The sequence below is a fragment of the Apteryx mantelli genome, chromosome Z (assembly GCF_036417845.1).
Source record: "Apteryx mantelli isolate bAptMan1 chromosome Z, bAptMan1.hap1, whole genome shotgun sequence".
NCBI classification, from domain to species: Eukaryota; Metazoa; Chordata; class Aves; order Apterygiformes; family Apterygidae; genus Apteryx; species Apteryx mantelli.
Window position 1 is genome coordinate 67,789,996 of NC_090020.1, and position 13,279 is coordinate 67,803,274.

Here is a 13,279-nt window from a genome sequence, read left to right on the forward strand (position 1 = left end):
GGCCCATGGTCCCTTCTCCAGTTGCTGGCATCCAGACCTCTCTTGTGCCCTGGTTCCTCCAGTTGCTGGCACCTAGAGCCCTGGGCCCTGTGGCCTGCAGCCCATTCTCCAGTTGCTGGCACTTAGACCTTGCAGCACTTGTGCATGGGATAGAGAGGGAGGTTACACAGAAGTTAAGGTCTTAAGAAGATAGTGTAGACTGCTGTGATCAGGTGTGGGGCTCAGACAAGCATACTGACTAGGAGTGTGCTTACCTGCAACTGGCTCCTTTTATCCCCCTTCCACTCTGCTTTCCCATGCCTGAATCTCCAAATCCACCCTGCTCCTTCCCTGTCCCCACCTTTGGCCCTTCCACTAAATGTTGCGTAAGAAGTTCTGCAATTCTATAAACCTCTTCTGCTATCCTATAATAAGTTTTGCACTGTCCCACAAGCCCTCTCAAATACCCCGTAATATTCATGATTGTATTTCCCCCTTATCAATTATAAAGTTCAGGTTAACCCTCCTCAAGGCTGTGCTTGAGCCTACCAGTCCGGCCTACCAGTCAGTGGCTGAAGAGCTCTGATCTTCATTATTGTCTCCCTTATCACTTCTTAATGTTTGTGTGTCTGTACTTTTAATTTACCACTTGTGATTTCTTATTTCTTTCATACTGAGTAGTCCTAACCAGCTAATGCAATGAACCAGAGGCTCTCACATTCCACGTACTTTACAACAAGGAAATGAAAATTTTGTAACACCAACTCAATTTTCAGAATAGGGAATATTTTTAACTGTTTTTTTATTTTTTGCCATGAAACAATCAGTCAAACAAATGAACTCAGTATGTACAGGCAGAGGCATAATGCAGAAGATTTGTTTATCTGAAAAATACCAATTTCATATAGGTTAATAGTGTGCTCTTGCATCTTGGCAGAAAGGGCAGTTGAGGAAAATGCATGATCTTGGAAGAGACCAAGCAACATACGCTGAGCTATCTGGTAGACTATTATAGCAGAAGTGGTACTGCTGTGCTAAAGGAAAATGTAAAATGAAAGTAAAACAACTTCTACACATTATCCTACAATCACTTCTGGGAGAGGCAAGCTCACCTGGTAGTAATTTATTAGGAACTCTGAGGAAAAAGTAATCACATGTCCTCTCTTATTCTAAGTATACCAACATTTATAAAAGCAAAAGCTTAAACAGTTAAATGCATTTTGACTCTAAAATGCCAATTTTGCACTGTTTTAGACACATTCTTCTTTCTTGTCAGAGGCATAGATATAGAAAGTAACTACAGATTGAATTACCTGTAGATAAAAGATTAAACCCACTTAAACTTCAGGTGAATGTTTTCCTAGTTTTTGTTCTGGGGGAAGCCTTTTATTTGTATCTTTCTGAAATGCAGATTGGAAATATATTTCAGTGTACTTGAGTTCTCCCTTATTTAACCATGACGAATATACACTTTTTATTCCATTTATGTATGGTAATGTTGAAATTCAAAGTTGTGTGGCATTGTGAAGAGGCACTCTTTTCATGTTTCTCTAGCATGCCCTGCTTAGTGATCTTTTAAACAAATATTTTTCTTGAGTTATTTTAAAACAGATTTTTTGTAAAAAGTAGGAAGTCACTCACTCTCCTGATTTCCGCAGACCTCATGGAATGGGTCAAACTGTGGTGTACAGAGAAGAACAGTTACTTAAAGATTTTAAAGACACAGTGCAAGGACTGCAGTCGCTTTCTGCTCCCACAGTGCATGCCAGCAGCGCTTGGGCCTGTGCTCTTTTGGGTGCATGAACGTTCACTTTTGTTTAATTTATTGAATATATACTTCTGTAACACCTTCTTGTTACCTTTCCCAAAGCAGTTGTCAGACACTGGATCGATATCAACGGATCTTTCTCACCATAGTCATGACAGTGGCTTTGGGATGCATTTTATTTTGAAGGTAGCCTGTTGCATCCGCCGCTGTACATCCACTTGTTTGAGAGCGTTTCCTGCTCCAGTGCTCCTCCCGTTTTGGCGCAGTTGCTGCTTGAAGCTGTCTCTTCCCCTTCCCATTGATTTCTCCCCCTCGTTCGACCCAGCTCATTCATTTCCTGCCACAAATCTTTTCCAGTCTTTAGGTGACTTGCTCGACGGATCATATGTTATATCTTGTAAAATAGCCATGGCTGGCCTCAACTTTGCTTCTATAAGCCAGTGTTCACACAATAGCATTCCAATTGCCCTCCATTCTGCTGTCTAAAATGGTGCTCTGTTATATATATAGATATAGTCAATAGCTGGAAGTGGAATTGAGCTTCAAACTTCCCAGGAGACCTCTAGCATTTGCAGTATCTCCCCTTTTTTATTTATGCGGTGTATCGTGGTCACATCGAATGGAAACGCAACACGTGTGGAGCAATCGACAGCTATGAAGGCTCAGCGGCTTCTGATTTGAAACGCTAGGTGTCGAGGATCACCAGCCGTCACTTATTTCAGCAGCAGCAGAAGGGAAAGTCCCGCAACTTCCCCCCCGCGGGTCGGGCTCAGGCTCTGCCCCGAGGGGCTTTACAGCCCGTGTGCCCGCTTTGTGTCGCCGCCCGCCCGGAGCGGAGGGTCGGCGCTGGGCAGGGCTCTCCGGGGGCTGCTCCCGGCGCTGCGGTGCCGCGGCCGCGGCTCCCTGCCCGGGCGGCGGCGGCGGCGGCGGCACCGCGCTCGCGGCCGTGGCGACACAGGCTCTTACTGCAGCTGGTGACGAGCCGTACGGGAGCAACGCGTCTTTGCCGCGCAGCTCCTCTTCGCCTTGCTAGCGCAGCCCCCGCAGCCCCCTTCGGGGCCGGCGCCCGCGGCGCCTTGCTCTAACGCCGCCGCCGGCCAGCACCGACGGGCTCGGCGGCCGCCGCCGCCGCCGCTGCCCCCCCCTCGCTGGGCTGCCCGGCCGCGGGGCGGCCCTTTCCCCGCCAAAGCGGGCGCTGATGCTGCCGCGCCGCCCCCGCCGCCGCCCTCAAATAGCCGCCGCCGCCGCCGCCGCCGCCGCCATGGTCACCTCGGCGGGCGGCGGCGCCTCCCCGAGGCGGCGGGGCCGCGGCGGCGGCGGCTGCCCGCGGCCCCCGGCCAAGCGGCGGCGGGCGAAGGCGACGGCGGGGACGGCGGCAGGGGCGGCCCCGGCCGCGGCCCTGGACGGCCCGCTGGAGCTGCAGGCCTTCCGCGACTACGGGGAGAGCTGGTACCGCTCCCGCAAGGGGCTGGAGAGCCGCTTCCAGCCGCGGGAGCCGCTCGCCCGGCAGCCGCAGGTGGGGGGGCCGCGGCGGGTGGAGGGGCCGGGGCGGCCCGGGAGCGGCGCGGCTGCGGGTGTCGGCGCCGCTGACCCCCCGCGCCCCCCCGTGCCGCAGGTGACGGCGGAGGCGCGCTGCAGGCTCGTCAGCTGGCTCATCCCCGTGCACCGGCACTTCGGCCTCTCCTTCGAGGCGCTCTGCCTCGCCGTCAACATCCTCGACCGCTTCCTCGCCACCACCCCCGTGGCCGCCGACTGCTTCCAGCTCCTGGGGGTGACGGCGCTCCTCATCGCCTGCAAGCAGGTACGGCCCCGGCCCCGGCGGGGCAGCCGCGGCAGCCCGCGGGGTCCGGGCGCGTTCGCCCCCTCTGCTGGGTCTTGCGCAGCCTTCCCCCGCGCAACGCAAAGCCGGGGCGGCCCGGCCAGCCGTGCGCCGGGTGCAGCCGCGCCGAGGGCAGGGCGTTGCGCCCTTTCCCGGCGCGCTGCTGCGGCGGCCGCCCCGTGCCCTGCAGCGCCGCGGCCGCTTGTGCCCCCGCAGGTGGAGGTGCACCCGCCCAGGGTGAAGGAGCTCCTCGCCCTCTGCTGCGACGCCTTCACCCGCCAGCAGCTCTGCAACCTCGAGTGCATCGTGCTGCACAAGCTGCAGTTCAGCCTGGCGGCGCCCACCGTCAGCTTCTTCCTGGAGCACTTCACGCAGGTGCGCATGGCTGCGCGGGGGGGCGACGCGGCGGAGGCCCGCGACGCCCGCAGCCTGGCCCGCGGCGTCGCCGAGCTCAGCCTGGCCGACTACGCCTTCACCAAGTACGCGCCGTCCCTGCTGGCCGCCGGCGCGCTGGGGCTGGCCGACCGGCTGCTGCGGCACCGGGCGCCCCTGGACCTGCGCCTCAGCGGCTACCCGGAGCGGCTGCTGCGGGCCTGCATGGGCGAGCTGCAGCTCCTGGTGTCGCTGAACGGGGAGTCCCTGCCCCACGTGCTGCCGCCCGGCATCTCCGAGAGGTGCCCGCAGCTGCCGGCCGCGCCGACGGCGCTGTCCCCGACCGCTCACGCCTCCGGCAAAGACGGTATTGGCCTTAGGCTTCCGCTTAGCTGACTCCGCGTTGACTCGGTATGCTACCTGTATTATTTGTACTCCCTAGAGTTGATTTTGTTTAGTCAACGCAGCATGAGCGTCATGCCAGTTTTAAAAGTTAGATCGCGTTTTGCACGTTGCTATTCTACCACAATTGCACTGACAGACTGTTTTTTACATCCAGTGTAAATAATGTGCGCAATCTCAAGTACTGTATTATTTATTTATCTGGAAGATGGTTCATAAAGATAACGGCACTGGAACAGGGGGAAGAACCAAATGAACATTTAATAAACTCTTTCCCACTTGTCACCTGCCCTTGTTTATTTGCTTGCGGGCTGTGTACGTATCTGCGAGAGGAAGCGCAGCGGCACGCACGCAATGAGTTGACCTCAACAGTTAATTCCAACCTCTACAAAACAATTACACGCGATGGTGTCATTCTCCATTTAAAACTGACATGCACTGTCCTGGTAATGGTTCTGGGAAAAAAAAAAAGTTACCACGATGTAAGACAAGAAAATGTTAAATAATAACGCAACTGCAAAGGCGCCACAGCATGAGAAAAATTCAAGGGAAGAAAAAAGGCATCACACATCACATAGCAAAATATTTTTTTCTTCATTTTTATTGCGTTTTTATCTCTGCACAGAGGTGACGTTAAAACAGCATATAAATATCTAAAACCTGTACAATTTATAAGTTTTCCTCCAAGTTGCATGCACTTCAAGGCAGCACGAAATGGGTGAATTGCACACTAAACTGGTTTCAATTCAATATCTAGGTTTAAGTATTCAAACAAACGTAGGAAAACCTGCTCCATGTCAAAACTGCTATGTCAGAAAGTGCCTGCGAGCGCCCCACAACACACGAACGGTCCGTTTAGCCTTTCTGAGTCACCTCAGTGATTTCAGTGGGAAGGACCCTTTCCCAATGTGTGGCTAAGCTAAGGCAAGATGCCACGGACTGATCACGGACTGATCCCTTTATTTATTTTTATTTTTTGCTCCCGCCTTATGCTTTTTATGCCCCTAAGTTTAGCATTCAATAAATATACTTTTTTCAGGCATAAAAAGGCTTGGAAAAATCAAACCTGCGTGTCGGCTTCCAAACGCAGCCTGCGGGGGCCGGCGGGGGCCGGAGAGGGGCTGAGGCGCGGGCGGCGGGGGCCGCCCGGGGTGACGGGTGCCCGGGCCGCGTTCAGCCCCCGCGCTGCCCCGCCGCGTCGCTACGCGGCCGGGCGCAGGGGCGCCGGGGCGCGCAGCCCGGGCAGCGCCAGCCCCGCGGGGGCGCGGGTGCCGCGGCGGCGGGGGAGCCGCCCCCCGCCGGGAGGGGCTTTTCCCGGCTCTCGGGCCGCTGCTTCCCAGCAGCGCGGCCCGCCGCGGCCCCGCGGGCGCGGGCGCGGGCGGCGCGGGCGCGGGCGGCGTTTCCGCGCCTCGGCGGAGGGGAGGCGGGCGGCAGCCCGCGGCAGCCCGCTCCCGCCCGCCGCCCCGGGCTCGCCCCGCTGCGCGCCCGCGCCCGCGCCCGCGGGGCGGCGCCGAGCGGGGAGCGCGGGGCCCCGGCGCCCGCCGCAGCCGCAGCCGCAGCCGCAGCCGCAGCCGCAGCCGCGGGGCGAGGCGGCACCATGCAGCAGGGCGGCCGCAGGGCCTTCGGCAGCATCTGCCCCAACACGGTCCAGGACCTGCCCTCCCGCCTCGCCAAGAAGCCGGGCCGGCTCGGCGGGGCCCCCCCGGGCGGCGGCGGCGGCGGCGGCGGTGCGGCGGGGCCCCCCCCGGCGGCGCCGGGCCCCCGCTCGCCCCCGGCCCGGCCGCCGCCCCGCCGCCCCGCCGCCGCCCCGCGCCCCCCGGCCCCCGCCGCCGCCGCCGCCGCCGCCGCCGCCCTCCTCGGTGAGTTCCCCCCGCCGGCCGCGGCGGCAAAGCCCCTTCGCGGGCCCCCGCCCGCCCCCGCGCAGCCTCGCCGGCTCCTCACCTCTGTCCTTGTCCTTCCCCCCTGCCCCGGACCCCAGCGCTTGCCCCCGGCGACTGGCAGGATTTGGCGGCGAGCACCTCGGTCCTCCCGGCGGCCCCGGCAGGCCCCGCAGCCGCGCACCAGGTAACCCCGCGCCGGGGCGGCGGGCGGCGGCAGCGGCGGCAGCGGGGCTCGGCCGCCCCCGGCCCCCGCCGGGCCGCCCCGTCCGGACAGCGCCGCCGCTGGCGGTGCGGGGGGAGCCGCCCCGCACGGGGCTCCCTGTGGGGGCCGAGCCCCCGGCCCTGCCGATGGGTGCTGCCCCCCGCCCGGCCTCGGGCCTCCCACCCGTGAAATGGGCACCGCTGCTGTCCCGCGGCCGGGTGGCTCTCGCGCCGCGGCGGGGGCACTCTTCGCGGGGCCCCAGAATAAGCGCAGCCCTCGCCGATGGGGAAGAGCCCGGGGGGAGCTGCCGCGCTCTGTGGCACTGATAACTGCGCTTTCAGCCCCATCGCCGAGGACAGAATCTTCTCCCTCGTGTTAACGCATTTGTCAGTGTGTTTGTAATGCACCTCTGTGATTTTTTACGCACCGTCCCTTGGTGCAGCTCTTCGGTAATAGCCGCAGACTTGCGAGGCGCCTTGCAGAGGTGTTCGAGGTGGTTCCTGCGAGACGCGGGCAAAGACCTTTCCTCTGAGCACTCCCCCAAGAGCTGCTCTGGGGCTGCCCTGTTGCACGCGGCAAGGGGCATTTCTGAAGCTCTGACCCAGGGCGGGCCTGCATGTGGCACACGCTGTCCGCCGACGGTCCTAGCCCTGGGGTGTCCGTGCAGGCAAGGGGCAGCGAGGGCAGGGCAGATAGCAGTCACTTCTGCCGTGGGAATGGTGGCCCAGGCCAAGGCTGAGAGCAGCACAGGCCACCGGCAGTGTGTTATGTCCAGCCACGTTCAACACGGGCCAACCACGGCACAGAGGCCTTGCAGGTCTGAGCCCTGGGCCTGCTCACAGGCGTGTTTCATTCACCTCTTCCAGGGTTACTGCTCGCAGGATGAACTGGACTTTGATTTTCAGGAGTTCAGAGATGCTGTGGATGACTTTATATCTGGCAAGTATGTTTTTCCTTATGTGAGCCAAACATGCCTGTGCCTGCGCACCAGAAGTCCTACTGTGTCCACATGCTGCATTTGGTCATCTCCCATGCTTGTTTTGTTTTGCTTTGGGGTTTTTGGATACCCATTCAGCTGCACACCTGTTTAACCCTGGGACAGTCCATATGACAGTTCACCTCCTCGGTCTTCCGTAGAGAGACCTGGGCTGACACTTAGCTCTTTACATCTGTCCCCTCTGCAACAAACCAAAGAGATGGTTTCACACAAGTTTAGGGCACGCAGCTGCCTTGGTACAGTAAAAGCACGTCTGGACATAACGACTGGGGGAGATGCTCGGCAGAGAGATGGTGTGTTACAGCTGGGGGGAAGAGAGGATGTGGGAACCTTTTCTACGCTAACGCCTGTGGGTTTTCCTTCTAGACTCATCCACCTTAATGCCACTGCCACTGGACTCTGCTGACTTTGATTTCTCGCTTGGCGAGGACGTGGCCTTCAGCCCCTGTGCCCTGCAGCTGGAGAGCAGCGCTCTGCCGCAGCTGGAGAGCAGTGCTCTGCCACAGCTGGCCCTGCAAAGCTTGCCTTCCCCCGAGCTGCACTGGAGGGATGTGGTGGACCAGCATGAGAAAGCACTGGGAGATGCCCTGGAGGAAAACAGCCAGGTAAGGACTCAGAAGCACTCCCTCAGGGCCTGAAGCAGGTTTCTCTCCCCAGCGTCCTGCCAAGGTGGCTGCATGGCCCTGGTGTGCAGTGTCCTTCCCGTGCCAGGCGTGGTGGGGCTGTCCTGGACTTCACTGTCCCGTTTGTCCTTCACAGCTCCAGGAGACCCTCATGCAGAGGCAGGAAGAGCTCACGTCGCTGAGGGAGAGAAATGTGCAGCTGAAGGAGCTGGCGAGCCAGGCCAGGCAGCTGGCCGCCGTGCTTGACGTGAGTGCTGCCGGCCCGTCCTGGCTGCCCCACAGCTCCATGGCCTGGCCGGCCCCCCAGGGGCCCCCTCAGGGTGGGGCGTGGGGAGGATGCGTGGGATGGGGCAGGGCCCTGTGGGATGGGGTGGTGTGGTGTGGCGCAGGGTGGTGGGGGGTGCAAGGGGGTGCACGGCAGGATGGGATGGGGTGGTGCAGTGTGGGGCAGGCAGAAGGGGCCGTGTGGGACAGGGAGGTGCAGGACAGGACAGTGTGGGATGGGATGAGACGAGGTGAGCAGGAGGGGCAGTGTGAGGTGGCGCAGGATGGGGGGGGTGCGTGACAGGGTGGTGCGGTGCAGGGCAGTGTGGGGTGGGGTGGGGTGGGGTGGGACAGGGTGGGATGGAAGAGGACGGGTCAGGGCAGTGTGGGACAGGATGGGACGTGGCAGTGCAGGTTGGGGCTGTGCTGTGCTGTGCTGGTCCGGGCGGTGTGGGCCGGGCCGGGCCGGGGCGGGACAGGGCGGGTGGGCGGTGTGGGCCGGGCCGGGGCGGGTGGGCGGTGTGGGCCGGGGCGGGCCGGGGCGGTGCAGGGCCGGGAGAGGACGGTGCGGAGCGGAGCGGTGCGGTGCGGAGCGGCGGGGTGCACGCAGCCCGCCCAAGCGGCGCTGTCTCTCGCCGGCAGAAGCTGATGCAGCCGCAGTGCCCCGACGGGGCGGCCCTTGCTCCTCCTGCTGCTCCTGCTGCTGCTGCTGCTGCTGCCGCTCCTGCCGCGGCCGCGGGGCGCGGGGGCGCGGGGGCCGGCGTGGGCACCATGCTGCGGGAGGTGTCGCGGAGGTGCCGCGCCGCGCTGCGCAGCCTCGGCGGCGGCGCGGCGCCCAAGCGGCCGCGGCGGGCGGCGGGCGGCGGCGGCGGCGGCTGCCTGCGGGCGGCGCTGGGCGAGGCGGGCGGCATCCGCACGCTGGCCTTCCCGCAGGGCAGCGCCTTCAGCCTGCGCACGGCCGGCGGCGGCTACCGCTTCCGCTGGGTGCCGCGCTGAGCCCGCGCCCGGGGGCTCCCGCTCGCCGGACGCGGTGTCCGGGCTTCCCGTTTCGGAGGCTGGAGGGACGTGCGTATGCGTGCAGGCGGCCAGGACGCTTGCTCCCCTTCGTGAGAGCCTTAGGCGGTGCGGCTGTCGGGGCTGCAAGCTTTTCTGCAGAGCTGTGCTTCTGGAGTTGGTGGCTCGCCCTCAACGATTTGTTAACGAATGTAGTGACCGCCGAGATGCCCTTAAATGAAAAGCTGCCCGGCTTTATCCAGAGATTTTGCTCGGTTGAATAGAAAAACGTAACTCGTAGGATAGCGATTAGGGACGGCGCGTGTCGAGATGAACGCACCGCCCAAAGCAGATTAAACGTGATACACCTTCTCAATCATGGAATATTAAACCTAGAAGGTCTACAAAATTGCACTTATTGTCACTCGTGTGTGCAGCTGTAGGGGTATTCTTGCACTCTGTGTGATGATTAGACAGTGCTTAAGATTGTCATTTATTTGTGCTGATTTAATGTAAACAGTGTTTTGCATGAGGTATGCATATTTGCTTTTGTTAGTGCAAAAATAGCCAAAGCATCTACACAGTTTACCTTGCTTGATGTGCTCAAGCAGAAAACTTTAGAATAAAACATGCTGCTGTTAACATTCAGTGATATTATTCTGAGTAAAGAGAAGTATGAAAGGCATTGTAAAATATCCTGAATGGCTGCATTTCACTTGCACCTGCTGGTTTGAAAGCTGAACCACTGACACCATACTTGAAACAACACCTGAAGTTTCTTTTTCTGTGGCACGTAAGTGAGTGAAGACACCATGCTCTACCCAGGATAGCTTAGCTGAGATTTTATATCCACGAAATTATCAGTTTTTCTGCTTTTCAGTACTCAGATTTTCAAGTATTTTTGCATAGGTCCATGTGTGCCAACAGCAATCAAACAGTAATATACTTGTATGTCAATTAAAGTGACAGCATGAGCAGCACCACATCATGATCTCAGAGGAAGGTTACTTAGGAGAGCTGTAACCCTGCACTTAGTGTCGTGTCTATGGCAAGCAGAGACTGTATTAAAAATGCGAATGGTTCTTATCACCAACACAACATGTAGTCGCGTGGCTCTTGGGAGACTGCGAAGGTGGTTCTTCATTAATCGCATCTGTGGCACGAACATTTTCCATCATGAGAGTGCTGAAGCACTGCCTGGGATGTCGACGGCTCAGTCCTGGCTCAGCTCCAGAGCCATTCGTTTTCCAGGAGAGGACCTTTGCCGCCTAGGCAGAAGTGCCATGTGAAAGCTCTGGTCCTGCAGTGGACAGGAGAGCAAAACCTCTCAGGCTGTACTGAATTCAACAGGGAATAAACTGATAACTAAGGCAACTTGTATAAATATCTATGATTCTTCTCCACATGTTTCATGAAGTTAAACGCAAAATGTATAGTGTGCATAACTTCATAATTCTCATAAGCATATTAATTCCTCAGAAATAAAGTGACCTGTGAAAACTGTAAAATTCTGGTAGGGTGCAACAATAAAATAATCACCTTGTTGAATTATCACTAGTGTTTTTGCTACTACTTCAAATCTTTCCAGAACTACACACTTTTAGCCACTTATTTCTGCAGATAGCCTGTTTAAAAGTTTCCCCTGATTACTGTTATTCATAGTGTTACTATTGATTAGCTTTCAGTTGTAATCTAAAAGTAATAGAAAATGATCACAGATGTCTGTCTGTCTTCCTCTTTCTCTTTCTCCTTCATCATCCTTATTAATTGGACAGGCTGATAATTGGCTAATCAGACCAAGCTGCTTCTCATAAGATACATAGACACATACCTGGTAAAAGGAAAAGGAGTTTGGTGTGTAACACTATATAGTGTTTTACTACATACATATGCTTTAAACCATAAATGTGTACTGTAAAATCATACTTGTCCTTTTCCTTCCACACAGGATCTTCATAAAAAGCGGACAAATCTCTTGCACAGATTAAAGCAGCTCAACGACTGCTTTCATCAACACTGACTTAAAAGAGCTCCCAGGGCTCTTTGTCTTTCCGTCATGCAGGAGGCGGTGGGGTAAAGGGGTGTGAAGCTTGGCTCCCTTCCCCATGCCCGGGCTACACGGTTGTCCCACCAGCACTGATTCCTGGGGGAGTCGGGAGTCCACCAGCACTGGGACCCTGTGCCCCAGGAAGCTTTGCGTATGCCTAGGAAGCCTCCTAGAGTCCAAACAGCTCCGGCTCTGTGCTTGGCATATGGGGCAGGAACTACGCCATAATCCGCAGGGCAGAGCCACCGCATGTGCAGGCATGACCGACTGAGGAATACGCTGGCATGTGGTTTATGTTCACTGTGATCTCCTCAGACACACCGGTGGTGTGTGGTCCATGCAAGGCACTGAGGGAGCTGGCCAGCCCAGGGCAGAAGCTTACCCACCTCAGACATTTCATGGTTAACTAGGAATAAATAAGAAAAGCGTTTGGCCCCGGGGATGCCATGGCGTGGGTGGGATGGGAAGACAGCAACTGCATAGTGATGTTTTTAAAATAAAGTATTTGCAATGGCATTTTGTGAGCCCAGGTCCTGTCATGAGGGCTACGCAGACCAAGAAAGCCTCCTCTGCCTTCCCTTGCCCCTGGGGATGGCAGGTTTCGCCTCCCAGCAGGCGCTGGCAACAGCAGGTGCCGGGCCCCCCTGAGGGGTGGCTTTGGGCACGTGGAGATGCACAACTGCAGGCAACTGGGACACTCTGAGGTGAAACAGAAATATCCTTTAATTTGGGAGGTGCCAGGGAAAGGGTTTAAGGATCCTATTTTGGATATGAACACCTCAATTCCACGTGAGCCTTGTTTTAGACACCTACATTCTTCACTGGATAGAATCTTTAAATGTAGATTAAAGCACGAGACCAGACCTCAAGACACAGCATGATTAAGAAGAAACACTAGAAAGAGGGACTTTCCTTTAGTAGATGTGTGTGTGTGTGTTAGCTCAATAATTTTAGGTTTCCTCAAGATGGCAAGGGAAAAAAGGACCTGGGCAGATATATTTAGAAAAGGCATAGGACAACTGGCATAACAATAACTTGAGGCTTTCTCAGTCCCTTTTCCAGAAATATTTACTGTTTCCTGGTCTAAAGGCAGTGTCCACGGCCATCCTTAGGCATGGCTTTTTCCTGCAGGGGATGCTAGGTCATTCAATACATCGGAAAGAGAAAACATTTTCTGTTCATGAAACTTAGCTACTTTTCACCTGTTTGTAATAAAAATGTACTTTCTTTGGTATTCATATGAACTTGTATGTAAGCAAAGACACATTTAGTGACATTTAATTAGACTGATCATCATTTCTGAAGCACAGGGGTTCCTACAACTTTCATGCGCGTGAAGCCACGTTCTGCAGAAGCGCTCTGCGGGTGCCCAGCTGGTGCGCCGCGGCCCCCACAGGGAGCACCGCGGGCGGGCTCTGCCGTGGCCTGGGTGCCTCTCACCGGCTGCAGGCCACCACAACGCTGCCGTGGCAGCAGTAGCAAAGCGCTGCTATTGGTTTTGGCTCTTCTGTTCAGTGACTGCAGAGAAATGGAATTTTACTGAGTTTTCTTCCCTTGTTTTCTTGACTATTTTTATAAAGAAAATTACACCTATGTCTAACTTGAGGGAAAAGACAAATATTTTACAGACAGTTTTATAGGACAGCAGCAGCCCTCTTCATCTTTGCTAAACATTGACTTACTTCTGGTCAGCGGTCGTTATTTACATTCTGCATTGTACAGTCTTAACAAACAACTAAAGCTAGTGGGGTCAAAAGAGGCTGTAGTTTGCTTTGGCACAACTTTTTCATAGGTGTAAGAGAAATAGCCTTAAAGTCTGCCTTGCAACTAGCACCTGTTCAAACTCTGATAGCAAATGACTATTTATTTCCAATATTTACTTTATACTCTTCAACAAAATTCTAAGAAAAATCAAAATTAATAAATGTCTTCA

The 13,279-nt window shown here is 56.5% G+C and overlaps 2 protein-coding genes across 2 annotated transcripts; both read left to right on the plus strand.

Annotated features, from left to right (window-relative positions):
* Positions 1–2,999: 2,999 nt before the first annotated feature.
* Positions 3,000–4,334, plus strand: CCNO (cyclin O). Its single transcript, XM_067316439.1, has 3 exons — positions 3,000–3,263; positions 3,363–3,548; positions 3,783–4,334. Exons 1-3 carry the CDS (start codon positions 3,009–3,011, stop codon positions 4,332–4,334), a joined length of 993 nt encoding a protein of 330 aa, XP_067172540.1. The 5' UTR covers positions 3,000–3,008.
* Positions 4,335–5,937: 1,603 nt separating this feature from the next.
* On the plus strand, positions 5,938–9,302 carry MCIDAS (multiciliate differentiation and DNA synthesis associated cell cycle protein). The gene is made up of 5 exons (XM_067316440.1): positions 5,938–6,072; positions 7,289–7,361; positions 7,786–8,024; positions 8,179–8,382; positions 8,949–9,302. The coding sequence occupies exons 1-5, from the start codon at positions 5,938–5,940 to the stop codon at positions 9,300–9,302; spliced, it is 1,005 nt and encodes a 334-aa protein (XP_067172541.1).
* Positions 9,303–13,279: the final 3,977 nt, after the last annotated feature.